The following is a 21849-nucleotide window of genomic DNA, read 5'->3' as shown; positions in this document are numbered from 1 at the left end:
AATTACATCCAGAATATTAACTCAGCTGTTACTTTGTGCTGAATAAACTGGCACAGGTGTATGAGCAAGACATTTTCACCAATATCTGTGTGTGTGGCTGGGTTTGTGTGGGGAGGTAGGAAGAGCAATTGTGAACTGGGCTTTGTGCCATCAAATAAATATTTCAGTACTTCACTTGCCTCATTGCATACTGAAAGCTTTTCCTTTTTTTTTGTTCTTTATTTTAACCACAGTTGCCATATGCAGTTTCATAGTATGTCAAATTAATTAGGTACATGGTGCTTATCAATAGTCCAGTTTGGAGGGGCAGTTGGGAAGTTAATTTTGTCACTATAACAGAATTTGGACTTGTGTGAAATGAGCAATTACATCTTGCTTCCCAGTGGGGTGTGGTAGCTTTTCTTTTTGACAGTTTGGTCACACATTCACTTCCTGTTCTCAACACCAGCTGGATCCAGGTAAAAAACCTCATCAGGAGTCAGGCATGGCCTGCCTGGCTTTAGGTGTGTGTGAGGTATGGCTGAGTCAGTTGGTGAATCTCCCAGGTACTCTGGTACCAGTGCAGTCTATTGATGGTTTCTTGGCACATCACTGGAAGCCATGTTCTGAAGTACAATTTATAATTCCCTCCAAATTTGTGTCTGTTGTAACTTCCAACAGTGTTTGCAGTGAGTGTCTTATTTTCCCATTTCAGGGCTTTTTTGTTTTTCTCCCATGGAGCAGTTTCTGGTGCTCATTCAAAGGCAGCAGTGTGGAGATGGAGAGAACTGCTCTTGCTTGGGCAGCAGATCTGTCATCTCTGTTGTTCTGAAAATAATTGGTGCTGCTTAGTATTTGGTTCAGTTTGGAGTGATCATCAGGCCTTGCCTCTTCATAAAATCTTCAAGAACGTTCTCCCTCTAAGCTGCTTATAATTTAAAACCAGAAAAAAGGTGTTTGCTGTAGTGTGCAGGTTGTGTTCAGTTGCCACAGAGACTGAGGTAGATGGTGTTAGAGGTCCTTCCTGCAAGGGCTGCCTCTGGGGCCAGAATCACTTGTGAGTGCTAAAACAAAAGTAAGTCTTCAGCAAACGAATGCAGCTGCAGGCAACTGAGGCTGTCAGCCCAGAGGATTTCCCACGGTGTCCTGGCTGCCCTGTGCTCAGGCCACCTTGGAAGAAGGTGCAGGTGGTGCCCTAGTGGAGCTGGCTTGGCTGCTCTCAGCTGAGGCTGGCATTGTCTCAGCCCTGTCACTCAAATGTGGCGTGGAAAGCTTAGTGTGGGCATGCAGGTGGATCCAAGGGCAGCACTCTGGGGTTACCCTGCACTCCTCACCCGGTGCTTTAGCGCCTGTGTCCTCAGCAGGTGTGTGTGTTGGTGTGGGCCTTCACTGACACAAGGCTTTCTGGGTGGCTTTCAGCTTTCAGGTTTTGTCTTGCACGTGCCACATGACAGCAGAGCTTGGTACGGTGTATACCTGGAGTTGTGGTTTGGTGCTTGGATTAGTCAAGATCAGGGCTTGGGTGGGAGAATAGGAGGTTCAGTGCTGACAGATGATGATGTGGTCTGTGTTGTGAGGCTCATAGCTCAGAAAGGCACTTAGGAAGCTTATGACAGTGGAGAGGGAAATTTATGTTCCCTGTGTTGGTTTGAGACTTTCTCAAGAGCAGCAGCCATGTGCTCTGACCTTCAGGTCCTTTGAAAGCTCATTTGTGCTTGGCTTTAGGGAGACAGACTGGGCTCCAGCACAGGCCCACACGTGGGGCTTGCTCTGTGTCCTTACTCAGTGTTTTGTGCCCTTCACCTTTCAAGCTTAAGGTGGATATCTTCCACCTGCTTTGAACTGAAACTAAAAATCACTGTGAGAAAAACTTTCTTTGTTACTGTGATATTGGGAGTGTTTCCTGACTGCAGAAGGCGTTTTTTTATTTGCCTTCATACTGGAGCCATGGGGATAATTTAGTAATGCCCAAGATGCTGCTTTGTATGTGGCTGCCAGTGGTGCAGGTGGGAGGCGATAGGAGAGGATCAGGTGTTAGGCCTGGGGTTGCGTGGCTGAGGCGCAGTGAGGACAGCAGAGCAGTTGGGGTGTGAGCACAGGATTTACAGAGCAGGGACTGCCTGCCTGAGCACACGGCTGCTCCATGCAGCTGCTGCAAGGGACAGCAAACACTCAGCAGCAGGGTCGTGTCTGCACTGCACGTTCTGAGGTCAGGGAGGCCTCTGCAAAGCAATTTTTCTTTTCTTTACCGGGCCAAGTCTTTTAATATTTATAAACATTGTAGTCTCTCGGTCTGAAGATTAAAATCAGCATTATATTGCAGTGTTGGGGTGTTTGTAGCTTTCCCATGTTCTAGCTCTTAAACAGGCTAATCCTTTCCCTTTTTTCTTTCTCACAGTTTCTCTTAGTAATCTTGTCTGGTTTACTTTTTACCTGTTTTCTTGTCTTTCAAAAGAGATTTCCCATATGAAGTTGGTGTTGGCTGCTGTGTGCTTCAGTATTTCCTGGTGATTTCAGTCATAGAATCTCCTGAGTTGGAAGGGACTCGGAAGGTTTCCCTCTGAAGTGCAGCTGGAAATCCAGCAGAGTTGTTGCAGTTGTTCATGGGCTGCCAGGACAGGCTCTCTATGCTTTATTTCCAAGGAAGTTGGAGCCCTGCTGAAGTAACCCTTCCATTGAGGCACCATTACTGAGTCTGGGCCACATCTAGTCCCAGCCCCAAATGGGACAGAAAATCTCATGGATGGAATTCCTCTGAGTCTTAACCCGTTTGTTTCTTCTTGACTTGCAGGGAGAGGTTACAGACTTAATGGAATAATTTGAAGCTGTTCTTGTTGTTTATACTTTATTGCTGTGTCTCTTTCAGTAACTGTAATATGAAAATGCAATTATTGTGTGAGAAACCTGTAAGTAACTGACTTTATACAGGGTAACTATTTAAAAGATCAGTATCATTCCATGGTTGTCTGCCAGTGAGGGTCTCAGAAGCTGGGAAGTCTTAGCCAAGGACTTGACAAGCAGATGGGATCAGTTGATCAGCCAAGGTCTCTTGGACTCAGACTCTTCAAATGAAGTCCTTAATGAAAAACCAGTGAGAGAATTGAGGGGGATATTTCAGACAGATGGATTTATTTAGATTTTTTCTGGTTTTTCCCACCTCTTCATAAATCCTGTCTTTAAACGTTCATAGGCATGTTTAAAGAGGTTGTTTCCATGGCCAAGGTGCTTGTTACTTTTTTTCTGTATGTGCCTGAAATCTCTTCAGATCTTTGCCTCCCTGGAATTTGCTGGCTGTGTTGACTGATAGGAAGTCACATGCTCTAAAGCTGAAACCCGCACTCCAAACAACCTGTTGCACTGCCTTGGCATCAGAATCCTGCAAGAAGGAAATCCAGGGAACTGGCTGGTATAAATAGTGGTTCTGTGTCACTTAATGGCCATGTAAATATGGAATAAATAACGTTAAATATCTTCATGGAACAGATGTGATGGGAAGCATTAAAGAGAGACTAGAAATGAAAATTGTCGTGTTGACTGCAAGGAAATTGGCACGTGATGTTTATATCTAACATGGGAAGCAAACACTGAAAAGCCAAGACTCCACTTCAACTTGTTCTCTTTGCCCTTAAACATTGATTTACTTTTTTTGAATAGAACCTCTTTTTGATAAGATGGGAAAAATAGATATATTTGGACTTAGTCATACTTGTGTCTTGCTTTAACTACCTTCACAAGTCTGTTCATTCACCATATGTTAGAAAGTGTTCAAACCTTTCAATGTGCTGCAGCTTTCAGTTGGGTGTGCCAAATAGAGCAAAAAAAAATTGTAAGTCATTTATTAGATATGCCTAACAGTAGTTTGTATTGAAGGAAGAATTCAGGGACTGTCAAGCTTGTCAGAATTTTAACCAAATGAGTTGAAATTATTAGAAATAATTCCTTCTGTGCTCAGTTCCCCAGGCAGTAACAATAGGAATTCTAATCAGATACTGAATCCAACTGTCTCCTGCTGTAACTCTATCCTTTCACTTCTCATCGTAAGAGAAGATTGGTGAACTAGGCCATACTGGTTCCTTCATTGAAAAAAGTACTTGCCTTGTAAATGCCAAAAAAGGGAAGGAAATCTGCATTACAGTTCAGCTGGTTCATTTCACTCCTTTGTTGGGTTCATTTTTTGTGTGTGTGAGTGTGGTTGGTGGTTTGGGACAGTGGCACAGCCATGTCTTCATGTGACTTTATAGGACAGGAGTAAATACAGATGAATTAAACTGGAATAACTTGAAGTAATTTCAAAGCTCTTGACCTAACTAGTCATATCTTCCCAAACTGTATTTGGTTAACATTGTTAATGTCTCTACTTAATATGTGAGCTTGGTTATGCTGCATGATGAGGGATATCAGCACTTTTTAATATCAATAATTATTTCAGCAAGATAATTACATGAAGAAATGTAGATGTCCTCTAAGGACCTCTGGTTTCTCCTATGCCCTCCCCAATCCTGAGGGTTAAATTGGATGTGGGCTGCAGAACTTGTGGAGGCAGGATAAAAGCAAGTTCTGATGGAAGTCATGGGCACAGGGGGAAAAAAGGGATTTCTGTAGTTTGCCATAAACTGAATCTTAGGTAGGGTTGGATCTCCAGGTTCTGCTGTGATGGTGAGTTTCAGGCAGGAGCAGCTTTGTGGTGTCTTTGCTGTTTCCTGGCTTGGGAAGTGAAGGCGAGGGAAATGGTGGCTCAGCCTTCATACACTGGAAGCTTTCACAGTTTCACTTAAGCTCTGGGGAGGCTGCAAGCAAAATGCACATGTCTGCGACATCTTTTTTTATTATTAGATATTTGAAATCTCAGTCCTTCTGGCAGCAATAATTTCTGCCATGTTGTGTTGTATTTTTTGTTTCTGATGTGGATTAGAGTCTACACCTCCTGTGCATCAGTCACCTAGCGTAGCATGGCTTGAGATAAGGAGCCTGGTGGCAAGTAAGATGAGTTGTGGGGCAAAGAAACCACATTTCTTTGGCTTTTTCAGACCTTGGAATTGTGTTTGGCGTTAAGACTGTGAAGAGAGGGATACTCCTCTCCTAGGGTGTCCTTTCAGTGAACTGCTGCTCCTAATTGCTTTGATGATGGCACAGGAAAGCTCTGACTAAGCCAAGCTACATGTGGTGTTGCTTGATGAAAAAATTTGTTCTTGCATTCCTGCCATTTTTTTTTTTATTTTTTAATCTATCTGCTCAGCAGTAGATGCTGTATTGCTGTGAGAAGCCCATGCTCACGTCAGTGTTTCATTCATGCCAAAGGGAATTCTGAGCTGGACTGGAACAGAGTAGCTGTTTGTGTGTTCATCCTGTCCCTCCTCCACATGTCCTCCTTCCCTTCTGCTGCCTCATCCTTCCGAGCAGAGCCCTTGCTTGCTGTTGTGAGGAGCAGCCGACCAGATCCACTTACAGAAGGGAAAGATTGCCTGCCAAATTTGTGTAAGAAAACATGTGGGCAGCTTAAAACTATTTCTGTTTGAAACCCAACTGGTGCTGTGCAGTTGAGGCCACTTGCTCGCTGTGTTTCATGCTCAGTGGCCACAGTGAATGGTTGAATAAATTTGTGTGTCCTACGGGTGACTGTGGACCTGGTGCCTGCAAGGGCCATGGCAGGGGGTGTGCAGGAGTGATCAGAACTGACACTCTGAGAGGATTTGCTTTTCGCAGGAACAAGGAGGAAGAAATGCTGCCTGGGTGTGCTTTCAGTGTGGTGTTTGAGGGCTTTTAATCCGCAGTGTTGTCTTGTGGGGGAGAAACACAGTTCTGGGGGGAGTGTGGGTTATACATTGTGGGCAAAGCAGGCAGACTGGAGTGGGAGGAGAACAGCTTTTCTTCCTTGCAGTGCTGGGAGAGATGGATGTCTGCCACTGACATGTCTTTTCCTCCCAAGTAGATCTGGGTTTGCCTGAGCACAGGCAGGAAGGCAGTCTGCCGCCGTGGAGGGGACAGACAGGGCATGTGAGTGCCTTGGGTGACAATATTTTTTGCCACAGTTCATTTCCAGCACTGCATCAACCCACTGTGCTCCTACTGCAAAATGCCATTTTCTTATCCTGGGATTGGTATGTCATCCTTTCAGTGGCTAAAAAACAGTGGGTGTGTGTTTGCTTGTTGCTTGATGTTAACTTGATGTTGTACAGGGGTTGTTAAAGCTTTGAGACACCACAGAGTTGGGTGACAGCTCTTGTAGAGAAAGCTCTTCAGGTGATTTTTGGGCATGAGAAAATGTTCAAAGAGCTACTACAAAAATAAAATTTACTTGTCCATGAAGCAGTGAAGGTGTTTTTTCTTAGTTTTGCTGGTAACTGGCTGTGGTTGGGAAGAGGAATTTCCTGAACATCAGGTTTGTGTGCACCCCAGATCCAGTTTGAGTAGTAAATTGGTCCTGCACAGGTGGGTGCCACTGGGTGCTGGTGGTGCCTTTCTGCCAGTGCTGTAGGGAGGCCTCATCCCAGGAGAAAACAGAGCTGTTACCTTGGAAGGTGTGGGGAGGGCAAGGGGTTCCTTAGAGCTTTTTAGGATGCAGTGTTTGAGTCCATAGGAGAGGACATTAGGAATCAGAATAACTTCATCATACAAGATACCACATCCTTTATTTCTGCTCCCATTGTTTCTCTTGTCCTGTGATCTGACCAATCTGTTTATCTCAATATCTGTGTCTGGGGATGAAATGTGGACAAACATGGATTACTTACTTGCCTTCTGATACTGTTGAAGTGAAATAGTGTTGACTTGATAGCTTGTCTGCTGTCAGATTTCCATGGAATGGAGATCTGTCTTCTGTTTGGAAGCTTTGTGGTGTAAATGAACATGTGAGCTGTCCTCTCTTTTGACTATGAGTTTGACTTTAGGATCAGAATTGGGAAACAGACAGAAATAAGACATCTGACAACAGTTAGGAACCAGGAGTAAGCTCCTTATGGGAATTGTAGCTGCTGTACTTCTGCTGTAGTCACTTGTGGATGCAGGAGGAATGCAGCCAAGCTGACTAGGCTGGTTGCTGAAGGTCTGTGCTGGCTGAGAAATGCTTTCTGGCACATTCAGTGTAAAAATTTAGAGCATTTATTGTTGAAGACTGGAAAAGTCCATGGTTTTTCTCTTCTTAACCTTAAAAATGCAGCATGCTTTGTCAGGGAAAACTCTCCGTGCAGAGGCTTCCTTTTGGGAAATTGATTTTGGATGGCCATAGATGGTTCTGATGGAGGGGTAGGAGAGTGGTCGTGCCTGTGACTGGCATGATGACCTGTAAATGCCTGTCCTCTTTTTGCTCTGGATCTGCATGGTTGCTAAGTTCAGCAGCTTGCTTGGCACGGGCTCTAGGGGAGCTGCTTTGATCCGAGGGCTGGCTGCACTGCAGGGAAGGATGGTGTGCTCAGATGGGAGAGAGCTGCTCCTGCATGGACACGCTTCAGCTGTGCTGGTAGGAGATGTGGGCGAAGGCAAGGCCCCACAGCTCAGTCTGCCCAGAGCTTTGTTGCTGCTGGCTTTGTCCACTCGGGAGCTGGGATGTTGTGTTTCCATTGTTCAGCTGTGCTGAGCTCCAGTCCTTAGAAAAACAACTTGTTTCAGCTGGAAATGGATGGGTGTGCACAGTTCGGAGCTGAAACTTGGACACAGTGCATCAGGCCGGGCAAATGGAATGGGGGAAATATTCCAGAAGAAGTATTTGTGAGGAGTTGTTCCACCTTGAGTTGTGCAAAGCTGAACTCCCTTTTCAAAAGATGAGTGAAGGGTTGAGGTCTGGTGCAGCAAAGTCTGAGTGTGACATAGAAATGGCTGCTTATTGAGCTGTGAGAAGAGGGCTCAAGGTGCTTCTCCTTGAAGACTCTGCAGGCAAGTAACATGTGGAAAAGCCCCCTCAAGTTAATCAGTGATAAAGATAATAAATTATCATTGGGATTTGAACCTTGACTCTTGTAGAGATAAGGTTGAAACAATGCATTTGTGTTTTTAAAAGCTGAGGGTTTTGGGGTTTCTTTTAGGTCTTTACCTTTTCCTTAGGTATCATTTTAAAGGAAGATGCTTCAGGGATCCAAGCCAGTCCCTGTCTATCTGTCAGTGTAACAAGGTGCTTCATGGCATGCTTAGGAGTGTCTTGTATTGAGAATTAGCCAAATCTATCCTTGGACAGTCAAGGCAAAAGGTGACTCCGGTGGAAAAGGAACGTGATTAACTGTTAGAGGAGGATTTTCTCTTTCTTGGGAGCTCACCTTCCTTAAACAAGGCTTAAGAGAATAATTAGTCCCTTGAAAGTAGGGCAGTGAGGAATAGGATGTAACGGTGCCCAGCAGGACTCCAGTCCTTTCTCAGCGGTGCACAGGTTGTCTGCAGATGCTGCTGCTGCTGCCAGTGAGCTGTGCTTCGGGTGGAGGGCTAAAATCTTCTGTTCAGAGCAGAGTCATGCTTCGTGTGCTTCCCAGGTTTTAATTACTGAATTGACCAAGTTGAAACAACTTCATGGAGCGCCTCCTGCAGAACTGCATTGTCCTGTGCTGCTCATGTTCTTTGCCTTGCTCAGTTCTCGCTGCTGACTCCGTCCGAGCTGGCTGTGTCACATTTAAGGATCTTTCCGAGTCTGGTGATGATCCTCAGGATGTGCTTGTCCAAGGAAATTTAGAGTCCTTGAGCTGTCCTTCAGGAAAACTCCAAAATGCTATTTCTGTAGCTTTTATTACTGAGCCTGTGGCACAGTCTGGGGGGTCAGAGGGAACGTAACCCCTCTAAGCTTTTCAGGGCTGTGGTGAGGCAGCTCTGGTTTGAGTGGCCCTGTAAGTAATTTGTTAAGTAGCTTAGGTGGTGCTTACCTCAGGTACTTGAGGGAGAGTCTTAGGGGGCTGCAGTTGTTCAGGTGTGACATTTGGGGATTTTGGCAATGAGGGTGATTCTGGGAAGCTCAGTGGTACCATCTTCTTCATGGTTATGTGATCCCTTTACTTGGTCTCTGCTAAAGAGGTGTGACAGTGAGGAAGACTTGAGAGGCGACTTGCTCAGGGTGGCAAAAAATGCCTGCATAGGCTCAAGCTGTCCCTTTAGTACCCCTCAGCTGTTGGGTCTTTTGCAGGGAGTGGTTTCCATTTTGGTTCTGCAATGGCATGGGAAGAACCTTTATTCCAAGTGCTGCTGTTTGTCTGTGGCTCTGATGCAGACCACCACATCGCCAGTGATACATAGGAGTTATGCATACACTGTCAAAGCTTTGCTTCTGAGGTCAGTTCTTTGAAAGCTGCTCCAAAAGAAGGGGTTTCTGTCAGAAGTTCAGGTTGAGGGAGGGCTGGGAGGAGAGTGAAGGTGCGAACTTGTGTTGAGGGCTGGACTGAAAATGTGGCAGCTTTATATTGTTGATGTAACAGTGTTGTCTGAAGCTCAGCTTTCAGAGGCATGAGTGTGTGTTTCAGTGGCTTTTTTTATAGTGATGTTTATATCTTGTTATTCATGTCAGAGACTAAAATGTGTGTTTTTCCCCCACATAAATGTGAAATTTGGGCAGGGAAGTTAAAATGATAGTGAGACGAGGTGTTGCTATTTTTACACGGGCATGAATTTTTTCTCGCATGAACGGTTGCAGCTGAATACCAGTTAATGCATGAATTTGCTTCATGTGGAAGTATGCCAAGTGCTTGGAATGAGGGTTTGAAATGGAAAAGGAATATTATTCCTTGCAGTTTCACAACCTTCTCATAGCTCCAGCTTTCAGCATGCCTGTCCCTGTGTTTTATTGCTGTGTATGCTGCTGGGAATGCAGCGTGCGGAGGAGAGGAGGGAATTTTCCTGTGAATACCTCAGCACCTGTCTCGTCATCAGAAGCACACTGCAGTCCTAATGCAGGTGTCCCTGCAGCAGAGACTCGGCTGGTGCCAGTCCTGGGGACTGTGTTATGCCATTTCAGCAGCAGGCTGCTCCTCTCACCTCCCTCTCCTCTCCCCCTTCCCATTTTTGTGGCAGCAGCGAGAGAAATGCAGAGTACAGTCAAAGGAATAAAATGAAAGAAGACACTGTTGAGATGTTCCAGATCTGCCAGCCTTGGGATTTGTGCTGATGGAGGCACTTTGGTTTGGGGAGGGTCAGTGCACGTTGAGAAGACAAGGGATGTGATTGTGTACCCCAGATCAGGGGGAGCATCCTCACCGTGCAGGGAAGGGGCGCTGCTGTCAGACGGGTCTGTGCTGCCAGTGCTGCTGTAGTGGCAGGGTAGGGCAAGTGAGAATCACACAGCTTGCTCCTCTTAGGAAATGCATCTGAGGAAGACACACAAAATCTGCAGAGCTGAAACCGAGTGGGCACTTGATCATCTGCTGCACTTGGCTTCCGTGTCTGCTTTCCCTTGCAGTGACCAGGAGCTGATCTCTATCTAATAAAATGCTGTCTTGTGTAAGGAGCTAGAAAAGCATCACTTACACTTCAGGAATATGTCGTCCAAATGGGATGGTGCTGAGGGTTTGGCCCATAGAAATGACAGGCACTGCCAGAGCCTTGGCTTCAGTAAAGCCTTGGATGGAATTTTTTCTATAATGCATTATTAATGTTGTGAAGATCTGCAAAGGGCCTTGAAACCTGTGTTTCTAAGTGGTGGTTTTACCTGAAAACATGTAGGTGAAAAGGCAGAACCCTGTACTTGGCCTCAGTAGCTAGTTTGTGAAAGTCAAAATCCGTTCTCACTGTTGTGTTTGGAGACATGTGTAAGTTCATTTCTCTGTCTTGATGTTTCAAATCTGAGTATTTTTTCCAGTAAGCTGTCCTGACACTGCGATGGGCTCAAGTATTTTCAAAGCATCAGAGGTGATATTCTGAAGGCTGAAAGGTAGCAGGGTGTGGGAGAGCAAACATGAAGTTCTTGCTGTAGTATGGGATGTTGTATCTTGCAATTTGCAGAGGTTTTGAGTTGCCAATTTAAATAGTGTGTTTTGGATCCCAAAGTGAAAAATTGGTGCTCGAAATACTTGGCCCAGTTTGTCACATTTCAAATGATCCTTGCTTTGTTTTTATTCACTCCTGCCTCATTAATCCCTTGATGTGCATCAAATGGTTAGATATAAGGCATGAAAAAGCCCTAGCAGTGTCTTGCAGAGTGAACCTAGCCTGTTATTAGTCAGAGCTGGACTTTGTTCTTGCTCTGGGAACGGGGGTTTATTTCCTCTGTGTGTTCTCCTTGCAAGGTAATAGTATAAACATTGCTATTTCTGTGTGAAACAGACTTCAAGTGTAGTCCTGAAGTGAACAGTGGAAAATACGCTGTCAGGAAATGCTCAGTAATGTATGAAGTGTAGATAGATAGATAGATAAATTATTTTTCAGTGCAGTGTGAGAGGTGTGAGAGCTGAAATTGTCCTGGAGGGAAAGCTGAGATTATCTTGGACGGGAGTTGCTGGAGCACCAGGGAAAGCAGTGTGGGTGTAGGTCAGGCATGAGGAGTTCCTCCTGGAAATCAGGATTAAAATTGCTCACTGGAAGGGAGTCATTTTTAGCTGAGTAAGGAAAGAATCTGAAACTTCTTGCTCTTCAAGCAGAGAAGTGGGGCTGAAATCAGCAGAGCAGGACTAAGTATGACCTGGTCATAGTTGTGGTTTTGCTCTGAAGGTGGCTTTGCAACACCAAACAGAGTTGACAATTCTTGCTAAATTTATTGTTGTTTTTAAAAACCTGCTACTCTCCGAAAGTTTTGGAGCTTGGAAAAATCAACTGTTGAAGTGCTTGCTAGCTGGCAGTAAGTGCCTCACAAAGAACTGATCCTGAAGGAGTGTCAGGTAAGGTTTGTCTTAGGGGGTACAGTTTGCTGCCCGGTAATGGCCACTGGCTGTTCCTTGTCCTTACAGTTCTCCTGAAGGGCTTTGCTCTGGTCCTCTTAGGATTTGTTTGGTACCCTCTGGGTGTCAAACACCAAAGGCCCAAATGCCAAGGTAAGAATTTAGCAAGTTCTAAATTTTTTCCTTGCCTAATAGAAGACAAAAGTCCTCACTCAGAAAAGCTGAGACATGAAGTATGTGGAAAATAGGGGCCAGCCCCAAAAATAAGCCAAAAGATTTTTTTCCTGAGAGGTGGAATTTTTTTGTATTTTAATACTTGTCTGAGCTGGTGTGGTTTATCCAAATGCAGTTTCAGGTGCTGCTGTTTTATGTTGTGGTGCTTAAAAACATTGAAGCTTAAAAAGTAAATCCTGTTAGGTTAATGAGCCTGACTGGCTGTTTCCCAGCCGTGCAGAGCTGCTGTGCAGCCTGGCTGCCAGGCCTTCACTGCAGTGCTCTGCTGCCTTGGTGCTGCCTCAGGAGCTGTGCACTGATGCTCTGAGCCTGGCAGCAGCCCCTGCATCTCACAGACGGCTAAAGGCAGCTTCCAGGGAGATGGCACCACGCGTTGGTCCCAAGGTGCCGCTCAGGTGCTTCTGAGCAAGGCTTTGGGCTGGCTAGTGACACTGAGTGCCCAGTTGTGCCATTTGGGACGCTCCTTGCTGCTCTGCCTCCACATGGCACGTAACAGAGGTGATTTTAGCTTTTGTAGTTTAGACAGAGTTTTGTAGTTTACACAGGATTTACCCAGCTTGCTTCGAGTCAGTCCTGGAAGGCGGGAGCGCATCAGCGCTGGGTGCACGCAGGATGGGCTGAAGGAGAAGGAGCAGGGAATGGGGTCAGCAAAATGGACTCTTGGAATCAGTCAGGGAATCTGAGATGGGAAGGAGAACATTGCTTTTTACAGCCTTTTCTCAGTGCTTCAGGGTTGTTCTTACAGCAAAGATGTCATTTAGGAAAACTGTAACTCAGTGATACCCAAATGCTAGAGATGCTCTGTAAATGAGCAGAGCCATGTACTGATTCAGTGGATGAAAAATGGAGCTTGTGGCATTTGCAGTGAGGCTGGTGGGTGCTGGAAACCAAGTGTTTTCTGCCTTGTTCCTAAAGGGATTGTTTGAGAGGTGGTTTCATTCTGGTAGAGCTCAGCTCATTTTAAAGCTCTCAGGTAATGGAACTGGTGGCAGGTCCTTCTGCTGGGAGTAAGGCTGGAGTTGCTGTTGTTCACATGCAATGTTAATTTAGGTACTGTATACTCATTTTGGGACTTTGCCTAGCTTGGTGCCTTAGTGGATGGTGTGGTTCTAGAGGGGCTGCTTGGTGTTGGGTACTGTGTTTCTTCCTCCTAGGAGGAGGTTGTGTGAAGATTGTTTGTAGGTGGGATGTACCTTCCCCTCTCCCTCCCTCCCTGGCCTGGTGCAAAATCAGTAAGATGCTAATCCATGTTTAGCCTTAAAAGCAGCAAATTTGAAATCAGTAGATAACCCGAAGCTTTTCTTCAAGTCCTTAATGCTAGAGAGTTGTTAATTGTTTGTTTGGAGTTTTTATGTGTGTGTCATTACTTGGGGTTTTGTTGTGTCTTCTTACTGTGAGGGGCCCTCTGAGAGGAAGTTGATTCTTTGAGCTTAGTTTACATCTGTGTGAAATGATGTGGAGGCTTGGGTCCACAGTGGGATCTGTGCTGGTGGCAGTTGTGTGTGTGGGTGCTTGATGGAGAGAGGTGGATGAAGTCAGAGTTAGGATCAAGAGCTGAATTCTGTCTCTGTTTGGTTCAGCACTATGTGGTGGCAGAGCCACACCAGCTAGGGCAACTCAGGTGTGCTTTGTCTTCCTGTCCTAACCTGGCATTTCTTCAAATGCATGTGCAGAATTTGGTGTTTGTTAGTCAGAACAAACTTACTGGCATCTTGCAGGGCTGTCTTCAGGGTGTGCAGACATGAGTCCTGTTTAAGAGCAGCCAGAACCTGGGAGTTTTGTTCTCCTGGCACCTTTTTGATAGTAGAAGTATCAAATATTACTAAAAATTGAGCAAAGTAAAGCTAGGCCAGGACAGAACATGATATTCTTAGTGCAGGATGAGAGGGTAGGAGAAATCTTGTAACAGGGCTGATGCTGGGGCCCTGAACAATTGAGTTATGTCAGAGTATTGTTGGATTGGAGCAGTGGTGATGGAGCATGCAGATGAAATATTCTGATATGTAAGGTGGAGCATTTGTATGCTATTCTACTTTTTTTAGTCAAGGGAAATAAAATACGTCTGAAGCCCTTTAAAGGAAATGTCTGTTTACTTGACCTGGTACATGGAAATGCTTTGTCTTCATTTGCAGCTTCTGTGGAGAAGGCAGGGTTTTCTGAGAAGCAGAAGTAGAGTTTTCCCTTCTACCAAAATAGGGTTTTGTTCCTTGCTTTGGTACACCATGTCTTTATCACTGTCCCTGTACGGTACTTGGTGTTGTGTAGAAAAACTGAAAAGACGAGGCTGTAATGAAACCCTGTAGGTAAATAACAGTTTTGAAACTGCAGAGGAGATGAGAAGTTCTGAAGCTTCAGGCTGAAGGTGGATCTCTTCTACCTTGCAATAGAAAAGATTTTTACTCTGTATTTAATATTAAAAAATAGTGTCAAGTGTTTTCCCAATTAGTTAATTTCTTGTTCTGTTCTGAAATGTTTTCAGTGACAGCACATAGTATAAACGTTCCCCAAATTTTATTGTGAGGATGTTTTCTGCTGGTCCCTCACGGTGTTGTGTTTGTGGGTGGATTTCTGCTTCTCCCTGTTCTCCTTGGGTTGTTTATTTAATCACACCATGCACATATTCTTAGCTGGAAGGAAGATGGGAGGATTTTTGCATTTGAAACTTTAACTGCGTGAAAGACCTAATTTTGGGGAGAGATGTGTGGGGGAGAGTAGTTTTCCTATTTTGACTTTCTTCTTAGCAAATATTTCATAGTGTTAGGAGGAACCACGACCAGCTGTTCATTATTTCACTTGGAGGAGATTTTTTCAGTCAGTCTGAGCAGTTGGGATTTTGCATGTGTTGTGTGAGCCAGGAATCCTTGCAGAGCTCTGGAGTTTGCCTTTCCAGGGGTGGGAGCTGTCGCTGGGCTCCTGAGCAACGCAGCGGTTCCGCTGGCCCGCCTCAGCAGGAACACACAGGGCAAGGCCACGGATGAACCACAGCAGGCCTGAAATAGCAGTGTGGGTGCAGAGAGCGTGCTGGGCAGAGGACCCTGGCAAGGCAGGGTTCCTGAGCACCGGGGGGCAAACTTGGAGCTGCCTTCACCAGTTTGCCCAAGTGCAGAGAGCAGCCCGTGTGAGTGTGGCTGCAGAAAACACTGCCGAGGAGCAGATGGGCAGTGCTGCTGGGCTGGCCTGCTCTTGGCATCAGAGCCGCTTTGGTCTGGAGCTGGAAGTCCTCCTGTTCAGCTTGATGTTCTCAGGTTTGCAGGAGGGGAGAGTGGCTGCAAAAGAGCAGAGGCAGCGTTAGAGGTGCCCTTGAGATGCGTGCTTGGATATTGCCAAGAGCTGGCCAGAGGCTTTGTTTCTCAATGGTGGTGTTAAAGGGGGAAAATGAGGAAAATGGGGAAGCAGTGCTCAGCCTCCTTCCTTAGCAAACAGGGCATTTGGGTTGAAGCTGAATGTGTCCCACAAGTGTGCAGTGGGAGACAGAAGGCAAAAGTGATGTGAACTCCCCGCTTGTGACAAGAGAATGGATGGGGGAGGCTGGAGGGACCTTCCAGGAGTCCTTAGATGACCTGCTTGCTCTTCTGGTTTGTCTGCCCACATGGATGGGTTCTTGGGGAATTTATCTGCAGGAATCTGAGCTTGTGATGCTCATGGGACTGCTTTGAAATTTTGGAGACACAAATGAAGCTTAAGAATAAAACAATTTTCTGTTTCAGCGAGGTATATTCCATGTGGAAACAGATGCAGACAGTGGCTGCTTTTATCCAGAGGTGACTGCAGTTTTTAATTGTTGTAGGGGTGGCAAATGTGATTTCTCTGTTGGGGAGACTGGCATTTAAATTGATTCTGATTTTGTATTGGGATTGAGATTAGGGTTTTGAAGCTGGGACTTTTGGAAGCTGTTGAGCTTTGTAGGGGGAGGTTTAACTTGGTCTTTTTAATTTGACAATTGTTTGTGTGACTAGTTCACAGGCTGTGGAGTGAGCTCATGGAACTCTCAGAGAAGTGTCTTCTCTGCACTACTTGTCCTCTAGCAGGCAGGATAACACAAATGAGTATTAGGGCTTTCTTCTCTAAAGCACTCATCTTGTTCCAAATTTCTACCTATTTCACAGCAAAAACAGATGGACAGCACAGAAAAGTAGGGTCTTCAGAAGAATTCAGACAGCTCAGCATCTGTTTTCTAAAAAAGGCAGATAAACAGTTGCATATTTTATAGATCAAGTTCGAGAAAATGTTTTCTTGAGAAAGATGCTGTGACATAAAGTAATTTTACAGTGGCATTGATAATTATGTGGAAGGTGTTGCTTGTCCGTGTGGTTCTTTTCTTTGGATGTTGGATTAGGGGACATCAGACCCAAAGTGCGATACCTGAAGCCAACAAAGTACTTAAAAATAAAATGCTTAAATAATAATTTCAGCTGTAGGTTTTTTCTGGTTTCAGTCTATTTTGGTCAGTTATATCATTCTTAATCCAGGTCTGTTACTTTTCAGGTGGAATCATTTATCTTGGATCAGGATGATCTCGAAAACCCTATGTTGGAAACAGCTTCTAAATTGCTGCTGTCAAGTACTGCTGATGGTGCTGACCTGAGAACAGTAGATCCTGAAACCCAGGCGAGATTAGAAGCTTTGCTGGAAGCTGCGGGTAAGTCCTTGTGTCCCGTCCGGGTTTAACCCCAAAGCCCTGACAGGAGTCCCTGCTGGAATGGCTTGCGTAAGGCTAATCCATGGGAGCAGGATACAGCTGTGAGATGCACGGCAGGGTGGGCTTTGCCAGGGGTGTCACTGAAGAGAAACAAGTTCATTTTAGAGTATTCCTAGGTCTGGAAAATCAGAATTTTACGTGAAGATGTTTCCAATCAGATTTCTCCAATGCTGGCATTTTAAAAGCCTGAGTCAAAATTGACGCCTGACTTTGGCGTGTGCCATTATGTCAAACCCTGAATGGCTCAATAGGTTTTATTTTGTAGTAGTTGCTGTGTGAAAAGCTTTCATAGTTGCTTATATTACGTAGTTTGAGTAGCTGAAAGCTGATTGCTCCCGTGGCTTGGAGGGTTTCAGTCAGGTGCAGCTGCGAACAGTTGAAGCCATGGTTTTGGAAGCTGTAGTGGATGGTGCTTGGAGCGTTGGTGCCGACAGCTGTCAGAGGCTCACCTGGACCTTGTGTGCTCTCTCCCTGCCGCACGCTGCCCCCGGGCTGGCTGGGCACGGCAGGCATAGGGAAGCTGTCCACGGCGGACGGGAAGGCGTTTGCGGACCCCGAGGTGCTGCGCAGGCTGACCTCGTCCGTCAGCTGCGCCTTGGATGAAGCGGCCGCCGCGCTGACCCGGATGAGAGCCGAGAGCACGGCCAGCGCAGGACAGACGGACAAGTAAGGCAGCCCGGGCCTGGAGCCTCTCAGCCCTTTGCTCCCTCTAGAAGCGGTTTTTCTTGTTCTAGCGCTTGCACTGAGGGCATGATGAAACTCTTACTCAAGTGCAGTTGGTGCCAAGTTATCACCTTTGCTTCTCCTGCTTAAATATTTGTGGACTGGCAGGTCTTGCAGTAGGGAGTGAAGCAATTCATGCTGCTCAGAATTACGGGATGAAACTGCAAGGAGTTTATCGTGACCAGCTGTAGAAACATTTCTAGACTCTTCAATGGTATGGGCCTTAGAACTGTTCCAGAGGGTTGTAAATTCCCACATGGGTCATTCAGTGACAGCATGAAACAAGATTTCAGATGAAAAAAATCTTTTAGGGAATTTCAGAGTGTCTTTTTAATTGAGGAAGGGAAACAGCCTTTAGGGATTGGAGCTCCACAGTAGTCGGTGTCGCCCCAGCCAGGGAGTTGCTGCTCTTGTGCTGGACTTGGTGGCTTCCCATGTGCAATTTTTTCCACTGGGGTATTCAGGAGGGAAAGAAGAAGGATGTTTCCTTCCAGACTGCCATAAGGCTTCAGTGCAGTGGAAGCATTGTTAGTAGGGACAACCAAGGGTGCTGTGCTAGTCAGAAGTTTGTTCTTTCTATACAGAATAACTCCAAAGAAAGATTTCTTGCTGTAGGAACAGCTTGAAGAGCAGTATAATTTTGTGTTATGTCTGCTTCTGTTCTGTCTGCATCCCCTCTTCTCCTCTGCACCTCTTTCTTGGGAGTGGTGGTAGTTGCCAAAGTTGTTATAAAAACAGAGGTGCTTGGAAATTAAAAAGAAAGGTCAACATGTAGTGAAGAGACACATTTCAGAACTGATTCTCCATGTATTAAAATTATGTCTGGTTACGAGACCCTGGTATTTTCAGCACAGGACAGAAGGGTTAAGTTTCCTACAGGAGAACACTGATGTTGGTGATTTGTTTTAGTTTAATTTATAGTTACAGTGCTGAACAAATAAAGTTTTCTCAAGATTGGCAGGTGATTTCCATGTCCTCTGGTCCTGGGATATCCTGCATCTATATCTCTTGTAAACTTCTGTTAAAAATTCATAGCAGGAGTGGATATGGACACAACTTAATTTTCAGCCAAGTTAGCTGGGAAACCTCAAGTGTAAAGCTGGAACTTCTTTAATTAGCAGTTGGCACGTTTTTAGCTGATGTTTCCTTTTTTGCTGATGTGTCCTCATGGCACACTGGAGCTGAGGCAGAGTCCCTTTCCACTCTGAATGCTTTCCCCTTGTTAGCCGCAGCCTGGCCGAGGCCTGCTCCGAAGGAGACGTCAATGCTGTGCGGAAGCTGCTCATTGAAGGCCGCAGCGTGAACGAGCACACAGAGGAAGGGGAAAGCCTCCTTTGCTTGGCCTGCTCAGCAGGGTATTATGAGCTTGCACAGGTTGGTTTCCTGGCCGTTTGTACCGTTTGTGTGTTGTACATAAAGAGATGTTAAATCAATTATTAGCATTTTGTGCACCTGGAAGAGGGTGTTATGGTAGTGAGAAATGGCAGGCGAGTCTCACACATACACTAAATGTTGCTGATACATTCTGGGTGCCAGCTTTGTGGCAGGATTGCTCACCCAGCACTGGGGTGTTGGTAGGTGGGGGTCGGTAGTGCAGGGGCAGGGTTTGTCCCTCGGTGTTGCTGATCGGTGTCTCTTGGCAGGTTCTCTTGGCAATGCATGCCAATGTGGAGGACCGGGGCATCAAGGGAGACATCACACCTCTGATGGCTGCTGCCAACGGCGGGCACGTCAAAATTGTCAAGCTGCTGCTAGCTCATGGTGCTGATGTGAACGCACAGTCATCCACAGGTAAAGGGGCTCTGGGGAACCACTGCAGAGCTGGCATTTGCTCTGTGCAGGCAACTTGGTGTGGAAGTTTGGGAGCCATGGCTCTCAGCCCAGCTAGGCAGAATGCTTCCTTGTGGTTTTGCCATTTAAATTCCCTTTCCTAAGTGGAACTCTGAAGTATTGTTGGATGCAGATCAAGTATTGTGGAGACATAGAAAGGTGGATAAGGTCAGTTAGTAACTTGAAGGAGTTTGAGTACCTAGGATTTGTTGTCACATTTTAAACACAGTTTGGTAAATTTGTGTGTACGTGGAAAAGTTATTTGGTGGCAGGTCAGGAAACCCAAGGGGAAAAGCGAGAAGAGGGCCTCCCCTTCCACTGTTCCTGTGGTAATTTGCTAGCGATTTGTGTTGAAGTGACCAGAGTGGGAAATCCTGTAAGTTTTTGTAACCTGGAAGTGGAGAGCTGGTGTGTAGTCAGCAGTCCCTGATGAGTGGAGAGCTGACCCTGAGTGAGGGGGAGAGGGGGATACCAGAAGATGCCTTATTTATTTTTTAATTTATTTTTTCAGTGAAGCAGTTTTCTCAGTGGTAATATGGCCTTGACCTGTAACATTTTTCAAGGTGTCTTTCACAGAGGCAGATTCTTTGGCTGTTGTGTGCAGATCCATGTTTTTACATTTTTTTCACCGAAGTTTTTTTCCTCTCCTTGTAAAGACTGGGAACATTTTGGAACCAGTCCCTTGCAGGTGTTTAGGACCTGATTTAGAAGCAGCAGTTAATTTTACTCTGAGTTTTGAGCTTTCATTTTACAGCATTATGTGCTTCTGCTGATTATCACGAATATGGTTGGGGGTTTTGTGACTGGGCTAGAAATGGGAGGAGAGGGGCACAGTGCAGGCACAAGGAGGTCAGACACTCAGTCTGTCAGCGCCAGGCTGCTTGGTGCCGCTGCTGATTCCCCCCCCGTAGCTGTTCATCTGTAGCGTGAAAAGCCCTGTGCCATCAGGTACCCAGCTAGAAGGGGTGGAATGGAGCACCAGGTGAAGTTGTGGGTGAGGAAGGCCATCAGGCTGTTCCCAAGCCCTGTTCTCTCTGGCCCAAGGCAACACAGCCCTGACGTACGCCTGCGCCGGGGGCTACGTGGACGTGGTGAAGGTGCTGCTGGAGTCGGGCGCCAGCATCGAGGAGCACAACGAGAACGGGCACACGCCGCTGATGGAGGCGGGCAGCGCCGGGCACGTGGAGGTGGCCAGGGTGCTGCTGGAGAACGGGGCGGGCATCAACACGCACTCCAACGAGTTCAAGGAGAGCGCCCTGACGCTGGCCTGCTACAAAGGTACCCTACCGGCTGGGCACAGGGGTCAGGGGCAGCGTGGATTCCTTCAGCCTTGCTGCCCATGGCCAGGGAACTGAAAGGTGTGAGCGCACCCTGTGCTGCTCTTGTCCTGCCTGTGATACCACTCAGGGCCAGCCAGGAGTCCTTCAGCCTTGCTGCCCATGGCAGGGGAATTGAAAGGTGTGAGCGCACCCTGTGCTGCTCTTGTCCTGGCTGTGGTACCACACAGCACGCCTGTGCCATGTGCAAGATCATCTGTGTGCAGAGTCTAAGTATCAAGATCTAAAACTTTGGTCTTAGGTATGATTATTTAGAAGATGCTCTGTTAAACAAATGAAGAGACAAGGAGATAATTGTTATATTACAGAAAAAGTAAGCTAAACTTTCTGTATTAGAGCTGTTTTATGCCAGGTACCTCTGCTTAAATACAGCAAATACTTCATTTTAAAGGACTGGCACTGGCAAATCATGGAAGGTTTAGGGCCTTGCCTTTTAGGTGTCCGTGCAGAGGCCTTTTCCTCCCTTAAAGCATTAGGCAGAAAAATTGCAGCACCCCAGAAAGGGATGAAGATGTTTAATTAAGACGCAAAATCTGTTCCTACAGCCCAGCAGCTGCTGTTTTGGTCACTTAGGACTTGTTTTATTAGGCCCTTGCCATCATGGAGTACTTGATTTTGGTAACAGAGGTTCTTGTGTGGCACCTGTGTAGAAGTTGGTCTTAGTCTTTCATGTATATTTTTTACCAGCCACACTGATGGCAGAGATACAAACACACCTTTCCAGAGTGGACTCTTTATGTTGTATCACAGACATCCATGACCTTCATTATGTGCTTTAGAACACTATGAGTGTTGAAATGCACTTTCTCAAGCAGTTTCCTTCTGTTAACTATTTTTCCACACAGGCCATCTGGAAATGGTGAGGTTTCTGCTGGAAGCTGGTGCAGACCAGGAGCACAAGACAGATGAGATGCACACTGCTCTCATGGAGGCGTGCATGGTAAGAGACGTAAGGCTCGAGCAGTGAGGTCTGTGGGCTCTCTTTTCTTGCTGAAGATGGAGAAAGTGGTTCCTTTGAGTTTCCTTCTGGCACAGAATCTAACTGTGATGTTTTGGTTCTCTTGTCTGCTTCATGGGAAGTTAACTTTATTGTTAAACTGAGAATTATTTTCTTAAATTTTCTTTTTATCCTTCTCTCCAAATAGATTCCTCATGTGTTGGGATTTTCATGGCATTATTAGACTTGTGTAATGTCACACTGTGAACCCGTGGCTGTAGAGGAGGGCAGTGAATCCCTGTTTAGTCTGCCCTTCCCTGAAACAACTGCAAT

General features: G+C 46.0%; 1 protein-coding gene across 7 annotated transcripts in view; it reads left to right on the top strand.

Moving 5' to 3' along the window:
- ANKRD17 (ankyrin repeat domain 17) overlaps positions 1 to 21849 on the top strand; it is a 68243-nt gene that overhangs the window by 17474 nt on the left and 28920 nt on the right. For all 7 annotated transcript variants that reach the window (XM_064711702.1, XM_064711701.1, XM_064711699.1 and 4 more), the window contains exons 2-7: positions 16476 to 16629; positions 17199 to 17355; positions 18639 to 18786; positions 19056 to 19203; positions 20287 to 20520; positions 21425 to 21519. In XM_064711702.1, the coding sequence (XP_064567772.1) occupies positions 16476 to 16629; positions 17199 to 17355; positions 18639 to 18786; positions 19056 to 19203; positions 20287 to 20520; positions 21425 to 21519 (936 nt within the window). The remainder of the gene's footprint in view (positions 1 to 16475; positions 16630 to 17198; positions 17356 to 18638; positions 18787 to 19055; positions 19204 to 20286; positions 20521 to 21424; positions 21520 to 21849) is intronic.

The sequence above is a fragment of the Zonotrichia leucophrys genome, chromosome 4, assembly GCF_028769735.1.
Source record: "Zonotrichia leucophrys gambelii isolate GWCS_2022_RI chromosome 4, RI_Zleu_2.0, whole genome shotgun sequence".
Lineage (NCBI taxonomy): Eukaryota > Metazoa > Chordata > Aves > Passeriformes > Passerellidae > Zonotrichia > Zonotrichia leucophrys.
The sequence above is the reverse complement of the archived record's forward strand: the minus strand, read 5'-3'. Positions and strand labels throughout refer to the sequence as shown.